Source organism: Motacilla alba, chromosome 3 (assembly GCF_015832195.1).
Source record: "Motacilla alba alba isolate MOTALB_02 chromosome 3, Motacilla_alba_V1.0_pri, whole genome shotgun sequence".
Lineage (NCBI taxonomy): Eukaryota > Metazoa > Chordata > Aves > Passeriformes > Motacillidae > Motacilla > Motacilla alba.
In genome coordinates, this window is record NC_052018.1 from 41,595,390 (window position 1) to 41,622,067 (window position 26,678).

Genomic DNA, 26,678 nt, shown 5'->3' on the forward strand with positions numbered 1-26,678 from the left:
TATTCACATTAGTTTAATCAGCAAGCTTCTGATGAACAGAGAACACAAACCCACAAATTCTCTCAATATCTTGAAAACGCCTTTTGTAGACAATAGGTATTAGGTAACAGAGCCATAATCAACAAAATAATTAATTTTTATTGCAAATAAAATGAATATAATTTAGCTTTGTTTGTTGAATGGATCCTGAAAGAGGACAAATGGAAGTATATTGAGAAAAGTTACTGGGGGTGTTTTTGCTACTGACTTCAGTATGACTAGGCCTTCACTCTATTTTTAGTATTCCCGTTACTGATTTATTTATGTGTGACGGTGAAGGAGCCCTTAAGTACACTGTAGTATCTAATTTGTGTAAAACACTAACAACAGTAATAAAAAATACTATTTTTCCCAATATCTAGATTGCACTTACATGCACAAGAAGTAAAAGAATCCAAATTTACACTCATGTAATATGTGCATATGACATATACTGATCACTGGAAGAATTTAAAGTTCTTCTGTCTCTTCATAGCCGTTGCAAGACTCAAGACAGACACAAGAAGGTTATGTGATCCTTGCTTGAGCACACAATTCCCTCTCATTCACTGCTATATGTCATGGTTTAGGGATGATACTCCCCAATTTACTGCTCCCCACCAAGAGTCTCCAAACCACGCACTACTTGCTTGCTTCTCCCCCCGCCCCCGCCGCAACACACACACAGCCTCCCCTTGTGCTGGAGTGGAGAACTGGAGGCAAAAAGGTGAAGATCATGGGTTGAGATAAGAACAATTTACGGGAAACAGCAGCAAGGGAAGAAAACAAACAGTAACAGCAACAACACTAATGACACAGGGCACAAGAAAGACGGGAACAATTCACGCGTGATTGCTGGAACTGATGTTACCAGACTACTCTCCTGCACCTAGGTACCCCTTCTGCCCAGAAGACACTCCCTTCCCCCTGCCCCCAGCAATGATGTGAGTTGGTATAGAATAACTGCCAGGTCCCCTCCTGGCTGCTGAAAAAATTTACCCAATCCTGGCTGGTCTTCAGCCAGGTGTGAGGACACTCTGGTCTTCACACCTCTTCCTTCTTATCTGGTTATAAATTTGTTCGTTACTGACAGTCACACTTGTTGTTCTTGCTTTCCCAGACAATCATCACCAGCCTTGGTTTGTAAGTCAATTTTGCCTCATCTTTCACACTCTTCCTAGGTACTGATTTATAAGAATTTTTAAAATTCTGTTGGGAAAGATTCCATAATTTCGCACGTTGCATTTTTATGCCTCAAGTTTCTCTGTAAGAACACTTGGAAGTGTGTACCATTAGTACTGATCTTGTCTACGGCTTTTTCTGAAAAAGGGATGATGCTTACATTTTCATATTAAAAGAGTAGTATTGCTACACAAGAATTCAAATTCTCTTGGGAGTTTGCTCAGAATAACAAATACATTTCACATGAACCTATATAGTGACAATATTTTACTTGCATTTTTTATGAAGAGCATGTAAAGCTTACAATTTAAGTACTCACTTTCATTTACCTCTCTCTTTCCCAGTTTCTTCCTCACTTCCTGAATTATGATGCCAAGTCATCACTGTTTTCAGTGAAGGTGAATGCCTCCCTACTCAAGCCATTTCTTCAATGTAAAAGCAGAGAGATTTGTCTGCTTCATGGCAGCTTCCCAACAGATTCTACTGTGTAATTCTCTAAATAAGCCAAAGACTGCTCTCCCAAAGACCAAAGTTCTAAGTCTCACTGTTTACCATCACAACCTTCCCCTGAATCCCATGCTCAATCACTACAACAAAATTTGCCATTCATGGAAATGGATGTCACCAATTCTTGAGCAGCAAAGTAGGGGCCTGGTTGGACTCAAAAGCAGTCCCTAAGTGTAACTTATGAACCTCATGGGTGGCCTAAATAATGCCACTATCCCAGATAATGGTTGAAAATGAAGTGGGGAGACTTCTGCCAGTATCCATCCACTAGAGTAAATCACAACCACTACGTCTGTCTGAACAGGTAGTCCACAACAGATCTCAACCAGAACCTCCCAGACCCTTCCTTCCTGCTCCCACCTTGAAGCAGACAGGAGCTGCACATGTCCAGTTTCACTGTGGGGCTCTGCACAGCCAAAGATCAACCTAACAGAGAACATAACTCCCTCTCCTCCACTTCCCTGTCTGTGCTTTCCAGTTCGGAGCATTCGATGCACTGTCTCAGAGATGAAATCTACTGCTACATCCACAAGCGATAAGGATTACAGCATATCAAACCACATTCATATTACACATATTCCAAACAGGTTGAGAAATTTTCTTTGTGACAGTTTTGTGGTTTCCATCGACACAGGAATATCGCTAATTAATTTAATCTAATTTAATTAATTAATGAAAAATAAAACTAAAGATACAGGAGCTGTTTTCACTGACATACGCAGTGAGTTGGAAGAATTCTTCTTTGACAGATATCACACAAAATATACACTGCTGAAATAAGCATAAAATTTTTCTTAATTTCTTAAGCAATAATTTTGACTGTCTAAATAAGTACTAGTATTTTCAATAGCTTCATTTTTTCTTGCATTACCATAAAAAAACTAACATTACTTTTAATAAACAAAGAGTTTCAGGTTTTTTTCTAAGAAATCTAATGAAAAAAGGTTCAGCATTAGTTAGTGTAATAGTAGAAACTTGGGGTCTTCAAGTTGAAGTTTGATGCTATTTTTAAAATACAGCAGATCCTAGCATCTACTAGAAAAAAGGGGCTTTTAAATATGCTATTTTATTAAATATAAAATATTTAATTTTATATTTAATAAAATGACATCAACTTATAAGAGCATAGTTTTAAAATATTTATTATAACTCAGAAGCATCTTGCAAAAAAGAACATAATTTACCCAAATTTCTCTATGTTTCAGAAATCTGATTCTGCCAACTGTAACATCTATGCTCCATTCATAATCACTAAGACTGAATGAATCTTTTCACATTCTCTTCAGAGGTACATAATAAAGTAACATATTTATTATAACTAACAACAGACACAAGAACCTAAAACCCTCAGAGGATTGTAATTCACAGGTCCAAAATACTAAAGAGTTTATATTTGCCAGTGCAAGAAAGTATCTCCCATATGTATTAAAACTTTTCCAGTAAGTATCTTCTCTATGTTCATGGGAAGAAATCAATTACAGAAAGAGAAAGAACCTTATTTTTCATGGGATGTTAAAAAGACACTGCTAAATATAATCTTTAGACTTCATTTGATACCACCAAATATAAATGCCACACACAGCACAGAATTAAGAATTGTTATGGAAATATTCTTTCAGCTGATATAATGGCATATTCCTTGAAACTGGTGGTTTAGAGACTTCCTTAGATGCAAACATGAAGGTTACTGTCAAGTAGTGCAAGTTGCATAAAACACAATTATCAGCTTTATCTTAACAAACTGAAAATAACAAGACGTTGCTCTTCCTTTACTATTACTCCTTCTGCTCCCCTATTCAATTCAGCAACCTCATATGACTTTTCAAAGCAAAATCTCCTCAGAAGCTCAAAACTGCTGCATCTATTCCCATGCTGGACTCTCTTGTAAAAAATATCAATTGCAAGACTGAAAAGACTACCAGTGTAAATTATTCACTTACCTGTTTTTCAGCTTGTCCATATTCTGACCCTTGGGGTGACAAGAAGTGACAAATATGACCATTGTTTTTTGCTTTTTCTCGAAGAGCCATAGCAGTTCGTACTGTAGCATTTCTAGCATGAACAAACACCATCACCTTTAGACAAAAAGAAACAGGGCCAATGAGAAATAATAAAAAAAAAAAGGTTTAATCAAATAATGAAAATGCTTTAATTACAAAATGTTGCCTATGGGAATGACAAAAACTAGTTAATACCTGACATACTGATGAAAACTAATGCCACTCAAAAGCAATTAAAGGATGATCCTGCCTACATTGTATTTAATATTTTCAAAGAGCTTTTGAGAAGATTGTATATTTTAAAAATTCTAAAGTCTTTAAAAATAGAGAACAATTGTTGACCATAAATAGTTCATGTTCACAAAGTACTGAGATTAACATTGATGTAAAGAGTTGTGTTATTTGACACATCCCAAATGATCTGGAAACAAATACTGGGCTGATAAACATTCTGATGCTACAACCTGGCTATGTGAGAAAAGAAAAACCAATCAAACAGAAGAGAACTACTCTGCAATGCTCACAGTTAAAAGCCCACAAGAATATTACCACTGTTAACAGCAGGACCACTAATGCAATATTCAAAAGCCATGAAAACACTAATCAAACTGTTTGAGAGAAATGTTTTTACTTTTTCTTTTTCATGCTGGTGAGAATGTCAAAAGATCTCAAAAAAGAGTTGGAGTCTTTTACCTAAAAGCAACTAAAATATTCTTTCTTTTTTTCTGATTACTGCCTGCCATAATGTATGTCTAGAAACAACCCTGTGGGCTCTAGGACCTTTGATAGTCAGGGGCATTCAGTATACATGCCTCAAGAACTGGAATGGGACAGATGGATTGGGACCACATTGAGTTCCTTTTCTCTTCTGCCTATTATACTCAATATATTTCAATAAATTCATCAAGTATAAACAAAAAAAGCACACATGTTTCTGCTTTTAGTTAGCAGAGTCTTGGAATAAAGCTTCAGTTATGATTTCTAAAGCTTCTCCCTGCATGTATGACAATCTCTGACACCATAGCAATCATTCATTCAGTAAGACCTCAGTATGCAGACAGTAACTAAGAAACAAGCATTGTGTAACTGTCCTCTACCCAGAAGCCTTTCTACAGTTCTTATTTTTTCTTATTTTCTACCTAATTTTCAGATATGCAACTTTTTTTTTATATTTATCTGCCACTGGTTTAATAATGTACAGCTGAATTCATTGGCTTTTCTTAAATGATCACATATCAACACCTGAAAAAATTTAGTGATTGCAAAATTGTTGACTAAAAAACCTGAAGGTTTCAGACAGACAACAATCTCTGCATCTTGTTGCATCTTGTAATCTCTGTACATCACTACATGTTTTTAAAGAACCAGCCCCAGCTAAAAATTGACATATAACACCTTGTTGGATGTTTTTTTCCCCCAATGAAGTCAGTAAACATTCATCAAATATACTGTAAGACAGCAATATAGTCTTAGGAGGGTTAATTTAGCCTGTCCTAACTGTGTCAGAGAATATTGTATTTCAGTGGCAAAATCTCCGTGCATTACATTATGCAAATAAGTTAGGAAAAGTAATTTAGAATAGAGAGAAGTGGTTCCACAGTTACAAGCTGTGTAATTAGATCTGTACTTTGCAGTTCAAAGCCAGCTCTGGTGTATATAGCCCTAGTGCTGAAAGCGTCTGCTGCTGCTCTCCTGAAACCAAAGCTTTTAAATAATAAAAAATACACAAGAAAGGAGAAAGCAAATGTCTCTAGCTAGGTTACCTCCTCAGAATTTTTGCACAGTATAAAACAAATAAAACCTTTTACTGAAACTTCGTTTAAAATTCATACCAGGAAGTGCTTGCATTCCCCAAAGAGTTGCATATTCCAAGTTTTATTCTTTATGAAACATGTTAATACATCACCAAAGCACAGAGAAGTGTGCTATTATTACTAAAAATGTATAATCAGGTACTTGAAATACCTCAAAATACATTTCTTCCTGCCTTGGACAGCAAAGATGCTTGGATTAACTTTTCCCACTGGAAAATACATATCTCAAACTGATATTCTATATGATAGCCTTAAAATGTTGCATCATTTTTCTGGGGAAACATGCTGACTCTTTCAGTTATCTTTCCATCTTCCTATTAAAAGTGCTGGTCACTTGAATGCTTGAGTTCAGCAATTCTCTTACTGAACATCTCTCCTAGATGAGAGAAGGCCTAGGTCTTGTCAGCCCCTTTGCATCATACCTTTTAAAGAAACTAATACTAATGAATGAATTTATTTAATTCAATGTTGATATTCATTATGTGGTAAAGAAACAAGCATCTATATTTTAGCCTCAAGACACTGTTTGGCTTCACACAGCTAAATTCTTATGTTCTTTTATGTGGTTCTTGGTCTGGGTATTACTTCTACTGAAAATGAACAGTTAGGGATATTGATCAACAGATTCATCTGTTCAAACATTTTCTGCCTTGAGGTCAGCATGAAAACTCCTCCAAGTATTTTACAAAACTCAATTCCTAAAAAGGTTTCAACACTTTTCCCCCAAGGACTGCTAATGGCACCTATTTATGTTATAAACATTTCCCTCCACATTATTAAATGGAACCACCTCACAGACTAAGTGAAACTCTAACATGTAGCCTAATTCTAAAGAGTAATAAAACTGCTTTTCTCTCATGCTGTGATTTCTCCCTAACTGCCAAGACACAGTTCAAAATTGCAATGCCCAGCATTTACAGAATGAAAAGTATATTGCACCCAAAATATACATGAAAACAACACACAGAGCTCACTAATGGCTCTTGATCAAAAATTATGCTAAATCAAGATATCTTAGATTACCAGATCTAACTGATAGCATAGTAGTGTATAAATGTGATTTCCCATTCCTCTCACCAAACGCAGTAACTCATGAAGAACTATCCAGAACTAATAACTAAAAAACCAGCAATAAATAAGAAATTTCATAAGTTGACCTATACTAAAGCTTAAAAAGTTGAACTTAGAAATCTTATTTTTGCTTTATCAGATTTTTATATTTTGCATATTAAAGTCTTTCTGCACATTAAACAACACCATGGGAATGGAAAAAGCTGAACAGGATGTCACTTACTAAGGCAACAAGAGAATTTGAATTTACTTCCTAATTATTTTAATTAATGTTAGTACATCTTGTATTTAAAAGAAATATTGATATCATTTGCATGTGTACTAAGATCTTTTACTACAAAAAACTGAAGGATTATGAAGCTGCCTACAAACTAGTGCTAATGAGACATTTTTTACATACCTCCTTTTCTACAAAAAATTATTCACAATTTAAAGGTAGACTGCATTTACTCATCACTTAACATTAAATAATGTGGATTGGAATATATGAATTTTCATTCAAGGTTGAGAAGCCAAATAAAATTCAAGAGAAATACTTAAGAAACTGTGTTGAAGAACAAAGCTGCACAATACCATACAATATTTTAACACAAAATATTAATTATTAACAAAGAAATATATAATGTTTCATCAGCTAATCAAAACAGTAAGGTGATATATTTTGAAGTCTTGATAGATTGCCAATGATTACTCTCTTAATTTTGATTTATTCACTCAAATAAATTACTTCTAATCATCCCTGTTCAAACAAAACCTAGAATTTTTCAAAACACTCCATATCATCTCATAAAAATCTATTTAACACCACTATTTATCTAACTACTTTTCTATTTTGATATACTAGGTTTTAAAGGGTAAGAACTCCACTTTGCAGGTATTTTTACTATTGCAGTGTGCTCTTGCTCTTTTATTTATCTGCAATAATAGTACTCTTTAGACATGTGCCCCATAATTTCAATTTCTGTATTTTTTAATGTGGAAATGTATATTTACTTAAAATGTGATTACCCTAGTGAATGCTTTATTGTACAGTCCCATCTAATTTTTTATTGCTTATGAATCACAGAATCTTTTGAGTTGGAAGAGAACTACAAGGATTATCAAAGTCCTCCTCCTGGCCCAGCACAGGACAACCCCAAGAATCCCACCATGTGCCCAAGAGCATTGTCCAAATTCTTTTTGAATTCGGTCAGGCTGCTGCTGTGGCCACTTCCCTGGGGAGCCTGTTCCAGTGCCCAAGCACTCTCTGGGTGAAAAATCTTTTTCTAATATCCAACCTAAACCTCCCCCAGCCCATTTTCATGCCATTCACGAAACTATGTAAAGGGTTCTGGTAGGGGCATTATATTGGAAGTTCTTTATTTTCTTCCTATTGGCTCTTCCTTAATTTTGCCTTGTGTGTTCTACATCTATCTGTAAAAAAATGCTCTATTACATAAATTTTGAAATACTCTCATATTTCTTATTCTTAATTTTAATTTCTCTTACAGTAAGGGTATGACTAAGGATAAGTTTCTGTCATGATCTTTTCCATTTGCCTCAGGGACTCTGGGATTCCTAGGCAAATCCTACTAGCAAGACCAAGGCAAAAAGAACATTGAATATCTCGGTGTTACAGCTATGTTATATGTCACAAGGTTTGCTGTCCCATTCAGTAAAGAGCCATCATTTTCCTTAGCTCCCTTCTTGCTGCTGCTGCTGAACTTGTGGAAGCCCTTCTTACTACCCTTTACACACCTTGCCAGACTCACTTTCAAACAGAGCTTGGCTTTCCTAATCCTATTTCTGCATGCTTGGACAGTGGTTTTATATTACTCCTGGGTCTTCTGTCCCTGCTTTACCCTCCCTTATCATGTTTGTCAGGAGTTTCTTTCTCATCCACACTTGCCTTGGGCCATTTGCTTGATTTTCTGCACATCAGGATGGACTGTTCTTGAGCTTGGAAGACCTGATTCCTGAAAATCCCCTAGCTCTTCCAGACCACCTGTCATAGGATTCTTTCAAGATTTCTGAAAAGGACAAAGTGTTCTCATGCAGGTCAGGACAGTGCAGCTTTTTGCCTTGCTCCCTCCATTAGAACCTTGAATTCCACCATCTCATGGTTAGCATCAACCTTCATGGTCAGCATGAACCTTCATCAGCTCCTCAATCATCTGTGTTGGGAAATTGTCATCAATGTGCTCCAGAAACTTTCTGGATTGCTTTTGCTCTGCTGTGCTGTCTTTCTAGCAGACGTTGCAGTGATAAAGTCTCCCCAGAAAACCAGGGACTACAAACATGAGGCTTCTTCTAGATGTCTGAAGAAGGCCTCATTTACTTTATTCCTGAGCAGTGACTGTAGCAAAATCCCACAACAGCACTGCTTATGTCTATCTACTGGCTAATCCTTCTCCTAAACTCTCAGCTGGCTCATCATCCATCCCTAGGCAGAGCTCCAGGCATCCCTGCTGTCCTCTCACACACAAGCCTCTTGCTGCCCTAACCTTGACCTCCCTCAAGATTCTGTTTCCACCCACTGCCACACTCAGTTATGTGAGGCATCACATCACATCCCAGATCTCAGTAACATCTTAGTTCAGCAATTAGGCATGCAAATCCCTAATTTCTCCCTTTTGTTCTGCATGCTGCATGTAGCAATACACAGGCATTTCAGAGAGGCACTCAGCTATGCCCATGTAAAATGTGACATTGCATCATCTGCCACTATGTAAAACTGAAAGATATGGGGGTTTGCTGTCATTTCCAGGCTATGGATATATGGATGTATTTCAAGGCTATGGATAAAACAATTATGGACCTTAAGTGACACTGAGCCTCTAGCATAAAAATAGGAAACTCCCATGACATCAAACTTTTACATTGAAGAACAGCCAGTGTTCACGCAGCAGCACTTATGGGAGGACACTTCGAGTGAAAATTACTTGCCCACATGAAACTTGACAACTGTGACTTTAAACAACAGTTATATACATTTTCCACTAAAGAAAACCTGTTTCAGAACACTATAATAGGATCTGTGCTATCTTCCATTTCTGGCGTTAGCCAAATATATCACAAACTGCAGAGGAAAAATGAATAGAGTGAAAATTAAAGCAGAGGGTGAATTAAAAATAAGACAAACAAACAATACTTTACTGACTTCTACAGGTAGCAGAAATTATTCTGAATTTTAATTGACAGGATAGAAATAGAAATAGCAATAACTATTCTTGTATAGAAAATTAAGCAAGAATAGCTGGTCTATTACTATGCAAATATATGTCATTAGGCAGTTAACAATTGCATTTTTGCAGATGCCAATGGACTTGAATGACAATTATTATTCAAAATTATAAGCAGCTTTTCACTGTATCTTTTTTTAGAAAAACAAGATCATGCAATAATTTGTTTCAAGCATTTCCCTTTGTCCTGTTTTGACACTAACTATTTTGACTTTGTATAACAAAATATGTTTCTGTGGTATAATAAACTATATTTTCAACAAATATCACTCTAGATTAGGAGTTGCCATGTTGACCATGCCTCTTCTTATGTTTTTAAGTCTATACTCACATGTATAACATTCATAATACACAAAAATGACCCAGGAGTCAGTAGTCATAAGCAGATTCTATTCAGCTTTAATAAAGGAAAGGAACATAGAAGATACTGGAGAAATCTTTATATCTATTCCTATCACTTTTACTCAAGCAAAAAAAGATTAAGAAAGTTGCCATGTTGCCAGCTGCCATCTGTATCTTCTGGTTTTGGTAACATAAACCTATAAACAACTAAAAGAACAGTTATGATTTCTAATTTATTTTTTATCAGCACTGATTTAAAGACTGACCTTTATCCAGATTTTTGCTCCTAATCAACAGGTTTTCTATATCATCAGAAAAATAAGGACTGCTTTCAAGGACAAGCAGTGTTTTTCATATGAAACTTACTAAGTTATGAAGAACTTAAATGATGCATTTATTGTTAATGGTAATAAACTGTTCTTGAAAAAATCAAATCTCATTCCTAAAACCACATGCTACATACCTAGTCCTTCTCAAAATATCCTAGCCTAAATAAGAGTATCATAAATACATCATGATTAAAAGGCATGCAATTATACAAATATAATATATTTTGGAATCACCTCTTCAGTAGCCACAAAGAAAACTCTCAACACCACAGAATTACATAAATGAGAAACTTTATAATCTGGAAAGTGATTAGAAGTATAAGGTCAATTTCCTGATGCAACTTAGTGAAAATTTATTTTCCATCCTCATGGATTCCTCAAAATACTTTATTTTCTACAACAACCTATGTTTCTGTGTATTTCTAATTGAAACCCATCAAAGACATTACCACTGGATTCTCAGGTTACATCAGTTAAGAGTCTGTGGTAGGCACAAGGTCTTGGTGGACAGTAGCTGCCTTGGTAATAATTTACAGATGTTTTGACAAAAATCAGATATTTTATTTACATAGTTGATACTATGATGATAAATTAAGCACACAGATCCATTTCTTTCAGAGCTACAGGGCAAGAATTTTCAAAAGCTTTGAACCACTGACAATACTTAACATATCTTTTGGAGTATCATCTAACCTTGCTATTGAATTCTTACTGAAAAATAACATGCACCTGACAGAAATGCACAGACTTAACTTTCCCCAGTCTTCTAGACTGTTAATGGTCTGCAGTGTTATATCTGAAAAACAGCTTTTAACACAGAGCTACTAAAACTGATCATATATGGCTGCAAGACTGGTCAAGCTGTCTTTGCCACACTTGCATGCAGTAAATCTGCAACTCAACACTTAGGTCATCCTCAAGAGGCCAACTGGCTTAGGATGTAACTATCAATTACTTCATTTAAATAAAATTTGAGGCTATTAGAAGTTGCTCATCTGGAATTAATTTTTTTTTGTTGTTGTTTTAATGATTCAATGCAAATTCATAATATCAGAAGAATAATTCTAAATAGTAGCACTTGCTACCTTAGATGGCTGTAATTACCAATACTGACAGCACTGTGTAGCTGTGCAACACTGCAGACATAAACTGAACACCTCATGTAACCATAATTAACGAGAAGATATTAAATTGGTATTTCTGGTCTACATAAATTCATTGTGAACACCTGAGTACACATATACAGACAAACTGTTATATAAATACAAGCATTCATGCAAAAATTAGCATACTGCATGGAAACATTGCACACAAACATTTAGAAGGCTTCCTAATTGAAGAATTATGGGGTTTTATACACATAACTTGTTATGGCATCCATTTCCAGCAATTTCCTCAGTGGCTCATTAAGGTAGCTGACAAGGTATATGTTGAAAGTCAAATGAATTTGGCCAGAAAATATAGAGAGAAATAGTACATACATATCACTTGACAATAATATGAAACATCTGGTATAAAGCAGTTTTTGAAGTGCACAGCACATCAATACACTATTTCCAATTAAAGTAAGAAACAAAATTTCATTTATATAGGTATAAGATTATATTAACTATTATATCCTTAAAGTTGAGAAGGCAGTTATTGTGGAAATGAAGAGCATAAATATATGATGAAGAGGCAGAACATAAAAATAGTGCACCATCACTGAATTACTTTGTGATTTTGTTAAAGAAACCACATGTAGAAATGGGCCCTAATTGTGCAAAAACTGCAAAAGAACCCAATCCAAAACCTCAATTCTTCTTTTAATCAGCTGACAGAGAAATAACATTTAAAATCATCAGTCATGATTCAGTTATCCTGCCAGGTCACTTTACCTTCTGTATTTGTCTATTTTTACTCACACATGCGCACACATATAAATGTAGAAGCAATGTATACACATATATATGCAAATAAGCTACACCAGATGATGAAAGAGAAACAATATGTGCAGATACAGAGGTACAAAAACTCAGGCTGAAATAAACTCTTTAAGCTCTAAAATGAAAATCTAGAAAAAAACCCCAATCTAGATGAAGAATACCTGTTAATAAACTCTGTAAATTCTTAGACTTATTTGTCCAAAGCATGCTATAAACACTATTTCACCAAGGAAAAAAATACTAGGACAAGCTAAATTCTCAAGGTACTAAGTCCCAGAGAGACCTCTGAAGAAAATAATGTTTTATTAAATCTTATCTCAAGACATGGCTATAAAAGCATTGTCAACAGCTCCAGTAACTAAGCTTATTAAACTTTTATCTTCACACGGCTTCTGCAGCCAAATAACAGCTGGAAAACTGATAATAAAGAAATTTAATCCATCATTTTTACGGATGAAATTAATACCTGTCAAATTCACTGCTGACAATTTAATATAATAGATTTAAATTAACTACTCTGTTTCTTTTTTAGTTTAAGATAGCTCAGAAAAACAAGATGACACTTCTAAGTACTGCAAAGTTCAAGTCAATTGTTGTACATAGAGAACAATTACAGACAAAGTGAATGCTTTATGTGCAATATGCATCGCAGAACCAGTTCTGACTATATAAGTTTAAGTACAATTTGTTTCTGATCTGAGACAACAAAAATCCTGATATGAAGGAGTAAACTATTAAAAATATGTGCAAGGTGACACTTAGAAATTATGCCAAAACTTTAAAAAAATTTATTGCACCTCAAAATTATTTCTAATGAACTAAATTCGGACTGGTAGTGTAAGACAACATTTTAATTAAGAACATAAATTCTAATTAATGAAGCAATCTTGATCTCCAGAAAACTGTATAATAACCACCCAATGCATAGACTACATTAAAAATGTTACAACTATACATGGCTCTATTCTGCACATTCATTTAATTTTAAAAGATAGAAAGTAAAAGCTCGTGACAGGTAAATCAGATGCAGTTGAGACAATACTGCAAAAGCAGAAGAGAACACAGTCCAACCAAACCTAAAAAACTAGCTCAAATGAGAAGAGTAGAAGCTCACAAACTAACAATGTACTTCAAAAAGCACTTTCTTCAAAAGGTTAAAAAACCCGAACTAAATAAGCACCAAATGGGCAGCTTGAAATCACCACTCACAGTGCCTCAACAAGAACAGATGGTTTGGATAAAGCTGTCCATTGTTACTTTTCATCCACATTTTTCATCTCAGTAGTGAGATTTTTAGCATGTTAATTCAAAAGAGGGTTGTTGTATCTCTGCTGGCTTGCAGTTATTAGCTTTAGTTAAGTGGAGTTGTTGCTAATTTCGTACAATTACTACTACTGCATTCCCTTTGTGATGTTGTGTTGAGGCTTTCAATACCATACAGCATTTCAAAAATCCAAGTTCTTTGCAACAGACAATTTGACATCTTTCCTCACTAGAAAAGCTGTTCCTTGCATAGTGAAACCACTTCTTGTAAAGCCATGATGTCTCCTCAGTATTTATGTATTGATACCTTGAACCATAAACAGCTAAGGAATGAAAACCACAGAAAGGTGTCAGAGCTCCTACAGAACAGCCAGTTTTTGCTATGAACTGAGAACACCAAGCTCAGTGAGAAAATGAACTTTCAAGGAATCACAGAATAAGCTGAGCCAGAAGGCACAGTCACGGATCATCAAGTCCAACTCCTAGAGTTTCCCTGAGTACCAGAGCTAGTGAAAGAAAAGATACTGTCATGTCAGACTTACACAGAAAAGTCTTGAAAGCAATGGCAAAACAGGAATTAATGTCTTAAAAAGGAAAAGAAGTTTCAGAAGATAAGAGAATGCCAAAGGCACTCCAAGTTAAAAACTGTCATAACCAGACAAAATGGCAAAGGAGCAAAGTGCATTGGATACAGAACCAGGACTGAACCTTAGATACCTGTGACTGAAGATGCGCAACAGATTGACAGTCAGCAAAAAAAGCCACACAGGAGAATAAGGTGCAGAGAGAAAATCTAAGAGACCTGCTGAAACAACACCAAGGGCAAAGAAAATACAGGACTTCTTTTGAAGATTTAAGTAATATCAAAGAGAATCGCTTATAAGAAAAAAAATAACAAGAAGATGGAGAAACAAAAGAGGTGCATAGTCTGAGGAGAGTGAAGAAAGAGTTTTATGACTGCAGTTTGAGGAAGAACCTCCTTCAAAAGCTTTCAAGGACTTCAGCAACAACTCTTCTAAATGATAATTCAATAAATTTATCAGATTTTTTGCTTGACCAAAAAAAAAAAAATAAAAAATGGCACAGAGTAAGGTTCTGACAAACTCATAACAGCAAAAATATTTAAGAGGTGATGGCAGCAACAGGAGAAATGTGAGATCATCTCCTGGTAACCAAGCTAATGAGATAAACCAGCAAAAGCTCAGAAACAGGAGGAGACATAACGGATGTGAATTTATGAGTCAAACTGAAAAACAGTTAACTCCCTAGGATACTAACTTAAACAATGTTAACTGAACCTTGACAAAGAGCAATCGTTCAATATATTAGGTAAAGAAATTTACCATGAAATCAAAATTTACACATGATATGTTTTAGAGGAATACTCAAAATCTTAAACATCCTATATTATTTCTCAAAACTCCTAAAAATTTCTCAAATCATAACATGACAAGGATGTCATGTTATTGTCATAAATTGTTGATAAATACAGTATGCATTGTCTTAAACTGTTATTGAAAGGAAAAGATTAAAAGTGGAAGAATGGGGAGGAGGATGGTAGGTTCACTCAAGCGACCTTGCAGCTGGGATTGCCTAGTCCTGGAGATTAACAGCATGGGAAATCTCATCTATTATGTCTACTGTTGTTTATCCTCTGTTTTGAGAAGTAGAATATCTCTGTTGACATAACATAGGTGTTCACAGAGACTTGGAGGCAGGCACTCTCATGGACAAGCCTGAAACTGCTGTCCTGAGAGAGAGACCAAAGCTCAGAAATCATAAAAAGCACAAGAAGAGCACAGCAGGTGGTACAACATGTGGGCCTGTGGTAAATGGGTGCAAACAGCAGCCCCACTGCCCATCAGGAAGGGCTGAGCCTGGCAGTGCCTGTGCTGCTCCTTGTGTGTCTCTGCTGCCCAAGTGCTGCTTCAGGGTCCTCCAGTTAGCGAGGTAATGAAAAAAATTAACTCTTCACATTTCAGCCTGGGTTTGGGATTGTTCTTGCCACCTGCCTGTATCAAAACACACCTGGCCAGTAATGTAATGTTTCAGTTTATTATAAAAATTATGCTGACATGTGCAGTCTTCAGTCACTGTCTTTGCTGATCTCATGAGGCTCTCCACAGGTTGTCTCAGACTGGTGCTACTTGCACCCCTGAACTTGTTGTCATTAGATGCCCTTCTCACAGGGCTGTAAAATGTGAATTTTTTTCAGCTCTGTATCTGAAATAATTCTTTTGGTTGATGTGGCCCGCTACTGGTGATAGTCTGAAAAAAATACAGCTGTAGTAACACTGAGGGAATGATAATTTTCATTCACTTAGCCTTCATCTAGTCTTCCAAGTGAAGAGCATCCTGGAAGAGAAATGCTGGGAAAATACTCCATCTGCAACTGAGCATGGAGTCATATTTTCTGACAAAGGGTGCACAATTTTTTTCTTTCTTAATTTAAAGTATCTTTGGTTTAAGAGGTAGAAATAAAACTCCGGCAGTGCAAATTAGTCCAGGAAGATCTAACATCTTTTTAGATTATATCAGAACATAGCAAATTTAAAGTATGACATGAAAACAAATATTCACCAACTAATATCAAGCATGGAAGGACAGCCCCAGAAAAGCAGACCTAACAGCACTAGAGGTTCTCAAATAAAGCTGTTTTGGGAGGTAGGATCTGCTAGAGTAAACTTTCAATAGATTTCTACACTGTTAGCAATCCTTCCAAATGAGCACACTGATTTGAAAAGTACTTGGAAACCTTTGGGACATTTTCTGATCTTCTTTAGTCACAACAGTAAGTTTCTATAACAAAAACCCCAGAAAAGTCAGTGGGGCAAGCCATTTATCAAACTTCCTCAAGTTAAACAAGAGGAGAATTGTGCTATAAGACAAATGTTATTGTTTCAGTTGCATTTGGTAATTCAAAGTGAAGCCTACAAATGAGATATCTCATTAGTTTGAGCAGATGGATCAAAATTAAAGACTGAATCACCAATTCTTAATTTCCCAGTAGCCAGGAAGAGCTGGAAGTCTTGCAGAGGATGAATGTTGAAAATCAACATAAAAAGCTTCTCTCCATCTGTCAAAACACATGCCTATGGAATGCAACTACTCCTACCAACCTTAGCCTTAAAAATGAAAATCCATGTACATCTAATAAAACCACATGGATGTGTAACTGTAGCCAAACCTCACACTGCAACCTACAATATGACAGTGACACATCAGCATAAGAGTAAATTATTTTGTTCTCACATGGTGAAATTCTTTCAGAATGAGTTAACAGAACTATATATAAACAATGCTGAATTTAATTCATTAAGACATTCCAAAGACTCTGGTCAAGAATCTTAAAAGACACAACATTGTGAAAGCTTGATGGCCACAGCAAGATCTACATTAACTCTAAAGCAACTTTAGTGAGGGAAAGTATTTTTCTCTGGTTCTGGTATTTCTTTCTTGCATTTCAGCATAAAACAGAACAGAAGTTTTAGGCTCTCTGGAGCATTGCTAATGAGATCTGTGTCTGTCATACATTATTGCCTGAACAGATATAAAATCTCAACTATGTCCTGAATGTCATATAGATACACAACACCTATGGAAATTTTTTCTTAAGTATTTGGGGGGAAGAGATGAAAACATCTTTTTAAGAAATATATTCAGAAGCACGACAGCTTTGTTAAAAAGCATATGAAGTTTGCACATATATAATGTTAATAAATACAAGTTTTGCTGATAACACAAGCTAAGAAATGTAACAGAGCATGATGATAACAGCCTATGGTGAACATGGACACAAGGTCATGGGTTTCTGGAAACTTAGAAAATCAAAGGGCATTCTCAAAATTGTGAAAAGACACTGAATAAAACCTCTCTAGTGTAATATTAATCATATTTGCTCGTAATATTCAACTTCCACTATGGGGTAGGCATCTCAATATAAATATATCTACATGATCTTTTTTTTTTTCCATCTTTTAAACATCTGCAGTTGGTCTAATGATTAGACAGATCATTTGTCATAGCAGACTCATGAAATGGAAAACTTAAATTTTTCATGTGGTACAGTATTACGTATTATAATTAGACAATAAGCTGATGTGCTTGATTCTGCATTGTCAAAGCCTGTATACTGGTACTTGTATATAATTAATCTCAGGTTATGATATTTGAGGTTATGATATTTTGTTTAATAAATATCAAGACCAATATGACTTAAAGAGTCCCAATAAAAGTCCAGTGTAACTGGTTGCTATTTAGATGTTCTAAATGAGAGTTCTGCAACACAGCAGAATGAACACTTTCAAATAAAGAAATTTTACAACCATATGAATCAAATTAATCAAAGTGTTCTGAAATCAAACAAGCATTTATATAGCAAGAGAAACCATACTTCTGCTTTGTCCAAAATTACACTTATATGGCTGTTGGTTTGAAATTCAGTTTTCAGAGACTGAGATCAACAACAGTGTCCTTTGCTGAAACTGTAACATTAAGTAGACTACAGTTCTTCTCTTCACCTCTTAGAAATGTAGCTCATGTCTTAAAACAAAACACTCATGCATTCAGCTGCTAGCACAAAAATCAAAACTATTCTTAAGAAAAGCTACAAAAACATCTCCAACTAGAACTGAACAACTTACTGTATTTGAATATTTTCAAATACTATCATATATGTTAGCAGTCACTTTTTTCCTCAGTGTGAAGAAAAGAGTGGGGAAGAAAGGTGCAGTAAATATGCCAAAACAGCATACAAACTCCCTGCTGGGAATCCAAGATACATTACTTAGATACTACTGATTTAAAGACTGTGCCACTTGCACTTCAGCAAGTGAAAATAAACAAATTCAAAACAAGGAATGAAAGATAAGAAACTATGTGCACTTCAGTGTTAGGAATTTGGTAATGTTTTTGCATAATTGACAATGAGGAGAAAACAAACAAAAGTTCCCTTGGTGCTGCTAAAAAATTTAATTAACAGTCTTCACTCAGGAAAATAACAGTATTTCCATGTGTAATCTTCATGAAAGTTTTCTGAACGTAACAACAATAACTGATATCAATAAGAGAAGATAAGTGGAAGAATGGAGTTAAAGCAAGGCAGTGGGGCAGGAGGGCTAGGAGGCTGTTGCTGAGGTATTTTTTCCCTTCCCAAGTCATAACCCAACTGTTCATCTTTTAAAAAAAACACAATGAATTTTTTTGTGAAAAGCAAAAAATGTGCACTTCTTTGTGTAACTGTACAGGACAGCTTCCCTCTTTTATATAAATGTTATTTGCCGAAAAGCCCCTTCAAGCATCATAGGGCACTAGCATTTCTTCTTGCTTTGAAGAGGTGTCATACCTGCTTTATGTGCAAAGTTCTAACAAAAATGAGAGATTGTGTGGGAGTAATTCAGGACCACAATCATAACAGAATGAGAAACTATTCAGGAAAATGAGTTTGGCCCATATTCTTAGTTGAGGGGAATGTCAGACTTGAAAATTCACTGCAGAAACCTCTATTGTAAAGCAAAATGAAGGATTACTTCCTTTAAAAAGAAAACAAAACACAAACACCAGGATATTTCAAATTACTTATGCTGAGCCCTTACATACCATGTCTTGAACACTGAGTAATTCTCATCTCTCATCTCTAACACAAAAGACTAGAATTTGAAAGATGTAGGAAAGGCTAAGAAGAATTATTAAGTGCTTCATTTTTGATTTTTTTCATCTTTAAGTGTACCTGTTTTAAGGTTTCTAAAGTACTAACCAAATCTGCCTTGTAATTAAAAAAAAAAAGTGACATAAATACACATTAATTACTTTACAGATATATAAAGTACTAGGAACTTTGACCTCTGTTAGAAGCTAATACAATTTAGTCAGTTTACGTTTTCTTGCATGCTGTTTCTATGAAGTGTTTCTAAGGTTGGAGGCTACCTCTGAAGTGACATATTATAAAAGAATATTTCTCAATACATCACTGATGATTTAACTATTTTATGTATGTTCTCAATGGAAAGCAAACTAAAAAATAAATACCTGGTGTCCAGCCATTATTTGCTTCAGCACACTTTCATAACATACTTCATCCATATGATTCAGCTGCTGCACCTGAAAGAAACATTACATCCATATTAAAATAATTTCTATCTTATCTACTATGTATCAAGCAATTTAGAGTGATCTGTGAAAGATAAATTTGATTATGCAATTAAATTTACAGAATATCAACATTCCAACAACAGTATTTTGCTTTTAAACTCAGAAATAACACATGGAAATACATAGATAAAGTATGAGTAAGGGCACTTAATACAAAATTTATTATGTGGCTTTGCTGGTGTTTTTTAATGACCGAAGAGAAGTAACCCAGTTCTTTAATTTATCTGTTTCATAATAAGCAATCTTACTTCTACAAGATATTGAGGAAATACCAATTTAATATATCTTATCTAGAATTAAGGCTTTCTATTTGGTATATAAAAATAGTTTTTACATTGCATATATATGTATTTTTTTATCTCCAGGAAATTACTGATCATTTTTTGCCACAGAGAACAGAGATTTCTTCATAGTTGGGTCATGCACAGAGAACATTGTGAGTTCCATGTAAAGAGTTTTCAATTATAGATAAATAAAATGTTTAAGAAAGATTCCAGTCAAAATAAAGAGTATTCTTCAACCTACTCTAAAGATTTTTTCTATTTCTTTAATTCATTACAATATAAATAGCATATATCTAGTTGAATGCACCTCAGTATTAATGTTGTGACAAATCAAAATAAATAAATAAATAAATTCCAATATCTTAGCAATAATTCCATTCTTCATTTGTGTATTCGCGTCTTATAACCAAATTGTTTTGGCACAAAGAAATGTACAAAAGCAAAGCAGGTACATATTTTAAAATGGAAATTTAATACTTGGAATTAATACTAGAATAGATGAAAAGCTGAAAAACAAAGCTTTAAAACAGGTTTATAGGTAAGAGAACATTTGTCTTCGAAACTGTATAAATATAGTAATAAAAAGATGAGAAAATATGGGCATGTGTGCTACAGACAAGCACTCAGTCTAATCATTCTTAAATTGAGAAGGTAGCATTTTACCAAATATGTTTTTTCAAATAATAGCAAGTGAAAATCACTAAGGAGAAACTGACAAGACAGTGCATATAGACACATGAACATATATACATAGGTGCACATACTATAAAATTAACTTTACATATTCTTTGCATTTATACCCAGAGACAAAAAACATAAGCATGCATAAAGAAAGAAGACTGATATGAAAGAAAAATATCTGACATTAGCAGACCTTCACTAAAGAAGTCAAACCTTAGTCTTGGTGCCATATGCTCCAAGAATTTTCTACATACAGAGTTTTAAGAGCTTTTCTGGATAACTTCTATGCATAATAAATACATCATGCTGACCTTGCCTTTGAAAACTTGCCTACAGTTTGTACGTGGCTCTGTAACTTGCTAATCAGCTCCAAATTTTGGGAGAGTTTGTTTTGGATGCAGGATTTCAGCAAACTGTGGCAAAGCATTTACCTAAAGTAACTAACAGTGTTCTACGGCCTTGCAACTCATTAGTGTGCCCATAGACACAGCACTGACTGCACTGCTTGATGGTCTGCAATGACAGCTTTTGATCCTGGACTTTCTTACATTGCTTTCCTCCTCTCATGAAGACCACAAGGATGTTGATATTGGCAGTAATACGGCAGCTTTAATATTAGTATTATCCTGAATACAGTCCTTTTTCAAAGAGGCTTAATACTTCTACATTTTGCTTGCTGTAAAGTGTATTATCTTCATTGTAAAATATATTTTGCTCTGTGAAATTGTAATGACAGTCTTCCAAAAAATAAAAGAAGATCTCCTGGCTGTGGTATTATCAAAACAGTCTGCCAAGTATTCACATTTCAGAATAACTATTACCTCCTAATATTTCCTCATCTCCTTATGCTTCTTTGGAAAATTACTGTTTATTTAATAATTTCAAATTTTACAAGATTTATTTATATCTTTGATTTTTTGAATCCTAAATGCGTTGTAAAGTGAGCCTGAAGAAAGGGAGTATTTTCTCTTTTCTTACTATATAGTGAAAATAAACTAAATATTAGAATCAAGGAGCAGTGAAAGATGAATTGAAAATAACATCAAGTAAGAGTGAAGGTATTAAAAGCAATTAATGAAGACTAAAATATGCAAATAATGGTAAACACCATATGGTAAACTAGTCTTATGCATATAGATTTGAAATATATCCCCACAGTTGTAAAATAAGTTCCTTTCCTGCACTGCAGATGGAATGACTACTTAAATAACCGAGTAAGAAAAACAATGTCCATTTTTACAAAAACTGAATAAAATGCTATAATTGATTAAGCCACAAAACTAACTTTTGATTGAAAATGTCTTGATTTCTATTAATTCAAATCACATGTGAACAATATTTTTTGAAAAGTTTAACTACATAAACCTTAATTATAAGATACTGAGATGCATAGGAAATCTATGTAAAGTGTTTGTATAAAGTCCTGTATTTAAAGAACTATAATTTACACATCAAGTGTCATTGCACTAATGATTTTTAATAAGAATATTATACCTGACTATTGTCTTAATGCTTCCCGAAATGAGCAATAGCACAAAGAGTAAAGAAGCTTATTTAGGGATTACTTTAAATACAGTTTCTATCAAATATGTGCATATGATAATTAATGGCTCAGCCTGCTAAGGTTTTCATTAGTAAATTTAGTACTAATGCATGTTGTGTTTATATATATATATATATATATATATCCTGATGAAAAAAATTAGAATTTTTCTTATAGCATTCCTCATGCATCCTTACAGCCAACCAAGATGCACCACATGGAAACCTGAAATGAAAGATGCAGAATAATCAGCTGCTATGCTAACGTGACTCTGCAGTAGAAGGTGATTTCTTCTTCACCAAGTAAAATTCAGTAGTGAAGAAGAGGCAATGCAAAGTTAAATAACTTTGTATCCAACTGCAACAAGGCCTGCTTACAAGTACGGTAAACTGAAGAAAGAAGATTCTTAAAGCACCTTTCAATTAAGTGTGTCTTTATACAAAACAAAATATGCTTCAAAAAACACCTGTAGTATAATAAACAAGTACCCCATACACATATATACATGAAGCATGATCAAAAAGAGACCACAAACAGCAACCTTTTCTTAGGCACTCACAATTCCTTACCTTATTGGTTGTCTTGATCCCTATAAAGGTTTGTCCCAGAGGTACAGGTCGGAAACGGCCATCAAAGTAGAATAATCCAATGTAGGGATTGACGTGTAGAAATGTAGCAACATCAAGATAATTGGGTAATGTAGCTGAAAGGCCCAAAATCCTAATCATGCTTTGTGTAGATTCAACCTATTAAAAAATCAGAAAAACTGTAAATTTTCCAAGTGTTGTAAGCCAAAGAATCAAGCACAGAGTTTTAAAACATCCCTTATAAAACATTAATGTGAAAGAAACAGTTAACACCTTCTACAAAAGGTGAACAATACATCTGAGTTGGTGATTATCCTGTATTGAAGAAACCAGTGCATTCCGCAATTTCATCAAATCTTGCTTATTCATCTTTCTATTTTATTGTATTTTTGCCCTCCAAAAGGTGAGTTAGTCATTAACTGACATGGAGGAACAATAACAGAAAATTTTCTTTGTTAAGAAGGGATAGTCCAATTTATAGGCAAAACTGTGGCACATGATTTGGTGTCTTTTCTTCCTTACTCCACATCAGACCACTATTCTGGAAAGAAAAAGGAATCTAATTTGTGCCACTCCTCCGTCTTAGTTGCTTCCACTACTCTCTTAGACAATGTATTCTAGCTCTCTTTAACTGGCATTTTATTCTAATTTCTTCTTTTTTTAAATCTTTAATTCTTCAAATGTTTGGTTTACATGCCTTCCCATTTAATAAAGGACCGAAATGGTGCTTTACAACTAAACATTCTGTTCCATACAAAAGCCTGCATATTATATGTATTTTCAGGTAATTTTCAAAAAGAATGAAAGCACACAGAAGACCTGAATGAACAAAGTACACAAAAATTTTCCCATTTCCTTCTGGAACATTAGGAGCTGCGTAGGCTGGCTCACAACTAGCATAATTATTTAAAACTAGAGTTCACATTAATTTTATTATAAAGGCTTTTTAGACACTGTAACTGAAGCCGTATATAACATTCTCAACTAGTCTCAAATGGGTGAATGTCTCAAGATGAGTAAGGCTGGTAAATTCCACCTGGCTAAATCCTATTCAAAAAATATGAGGCTTTACTTAGATTTTGATTTTCTCACTTGTTTTGAGTTCAAGTGGAAGGAATGCAATTAAAACAGTTAAATTAAAAGTTTTCAAAACAGATGATTAAAAAGGAAGTGGAGAGCATTCTCAAGGAAGATAAAGTAATACCACACCATAACCCAGACCCGATGAATAGGAAGCACACCATAATATTAAATTAAATCTCAAAGTGAACCATGGACCCAACCACAGACAACAAGCAGACAAAGTAAACCACTACATTGCCTGGTAATGTACATGTTCTATGGGCAAATTCTGGACACTAAAACTGTGGCTGCAAACAACTAAATGACACAGAAGATTGGCAGACCAATTCTGCACTTGCACAAGAGCAGTTTAATAAAGGAAATCTCCATGTACAATAAAATATGATATGTAAATGCAAAATGGAACAAATGAGATTTCATTTTCTGAAATGTTCCATCTTCAGGGAACAAAAGCAGTGTTCAAGAGCACAAGCAAGCTTTCTCACTTCTTACACAACTTTTTTTGGCTGGATAATGTGATGACCTAAGGGCTACAGTCATCACCAAGCACACAGTTTTGAGGTGTTTGAGGTTTGGGGTTTTTTTGAGAGGTGGGGGAGGTTTGCAGGGTGGGCTGTTTCCTCCTTTGTCTTGTTTGGGTTTTTCTGGTTTTGGCATGGTTCCATGGAGTACCATATCCTTCTGCACTGACCTTAGTGTCTGCAGGGCTGTTTCTCATGTTTTTTCCCTCCCAGCTGCTGCACAGTGTTCTTACCCTTTCTTAACCATGAGCTCTATACCAGAGGTGCCACCACCTCTGGCTGGTCAGACCTGCTGTAAGTGGCCACGTCTGACTCACTGAGCCACAGCCATCCCTCCCCACAGCCACACCCCCGCCCTCTCAGCCAACACCTGGGCATCTGTGGTCCAAATGTTTTCATTTATTCAGTGCTTATACACTCCATTTTTAAGCTTGAATCTGTAAGCACAATAACCACTTGCTGATATATGCACCCTGCAGATTGTTCACAATTGCCTAATAAGTACAGCAATCTTAAAGTGTAACTGAGCTCCCATCTGGAAAACATTATTTGATTTTGCTAAGTTCAATAACAATTTTTTTTCAAATCTCCTAAGAGCCTGAAAGCACTAGTTTGAAAGTATGCTTGGTTCCATCTGAAGGCAAGAAAGCACTTCAAGTATTTAAACAATTAACAAGAACATTGCTTAATAATCATGGACATATGTATTTTTACAGCAATTAAATGTAAGATGTTTTTTCAAAGATTTCTTTTAAAATAAAAACAGTGCCTAGAGAACAGTTACAATTTACTGAGAGTTACCACTTTCAAAACCTTAGTAAAACAAAGAAGCCACTTAAGGTCGCTGACTTGGCAGTTGACCCTGGAGCTAAGGATCTTCTTGAAAACCCCAAATTGACACTCCACGTGACAACTGAAGCTGACAGCTAAGACAAGCAAGTAATTAAGATCACTAATATATTTAGAGCACATTTCTTAAACCCCTTCCACTAGATCAGGTTGTTTAGAGCCCCAGCAATTCAAGAGATAGGACATCCACAACTCTGGGAAACTTATTCCTGTGCCTCACCACCTTCACAGGCAAGAATATCTTCCTAGTATCCAAACAAAACCTACTCTCAGTTTAAAGCCATTCCTCCTTATTTTATCACTACATGCCCTTGTAAAAAGTCCCTCTTCATCTTTCTTTTAAGGGCTCTTCAGGTACTGAAAGGTAGTAAGATGACCCAGGTGCTTCATTTCTCCAGGCTGAACACTCTCAGTTCTCACAGCCTTTCCCCAAGGGGAAGGTACTCCATCCCTCTAATCATCTTAATAAGACTCTAAACCATTCCATCAATTTCCTTAAGATCTTTTGAGGCCACAGAAACAAAAAAAGTCTTTATCTTTTTACCATTTACTTTTCTATTTCTACCAAAAAAAATATATATAATTTGTATACATATATAAAATAATCAAGATGCAAAAAGAGGGACATTTACACTAAAATAAAAAATGTATCATAACAATACTTCAAATTATTTTATGTCCAGATCAAATTCAAACCTATGTGTTTAGTTTATGCACATCATCGCATGCTGATAGAGACCAAAGAGCTTTTATTCTTTTAATTATACATGGCAGTATAAAAACAGCAGTGACTAAAACTGTGTTAAACTTAAAAAATGAAAAAAACAAGACTACCTGAATATGCAACCATAACATGAGTTATGTTTTGCATTTTCTCTGTGATTATAATTCAGTTTTACCTATGTATCTATTATTCTATCCAAGCACTATAGAAACTTGATTTTCCGTAATGATTTATGGAATTCTAACACATTTTTATAACAGAGTTCTCTGTATACATTTTTTGACTACTTTGCTGACTTCTCCTTGAAGATCAAGCACTAACATCTTTTACTCTCAGGTGCTTCTAAAGAACAATAAGCCTTGAAAGTGTACAGATGCCTTTTGTAAATACAGATCATTCAAAACTTAGTATTTTTCAACTACTGGATTACTTATTATTTGATCCTAGAAGTCCCAACTAGAGATTATACCTTCATATACAAAAAACCATGAACCCACAGCCTTTTCATGAAATGGCAGTAGAAAATACTGATAACACAATTAGGATGACAAAGTTTTCTGTTTACATTGCATATTGGTAGCTGG

At 34.9% G+C, this 26,678-nt stretch overlaps 1 protein-coding gene across 5 annotated transcripts in view; it reads right to left on the bottom strand.

Annotated features, from left to right (window-relative positions):
• The window catches only part of ASCC3 (activating signal cointegrator 1 complex subunit 3), a 249,137-nt gene that overhangs the window by 123,418 nt on the left and 99,041 nt on the right, over positions 1–26,678 (bottom strand). For all 5 annotated transcript variants that reach the window (XM_038133665.1, XM_038133663.1, XM_038133661.1 and 2 more), the window contains 3 exons: positions 22,900–23,076; positions 19,700–19,771; positions 3,648–3,782 (listed from right to left, as the gene is read on the bottom strand). In XM_038133665.1, coding sequence (XP_037989593.1) covers positions 3,648–3,782; positions 19,700–19,771; positions 22,900–23,076 — 384 coding nt within the window. The remainder of the gene's footprint in view (positions 1–3,647; positions 3,783–19,699; positions 19,772–22,899; positions 23,077–26,678) is intronic.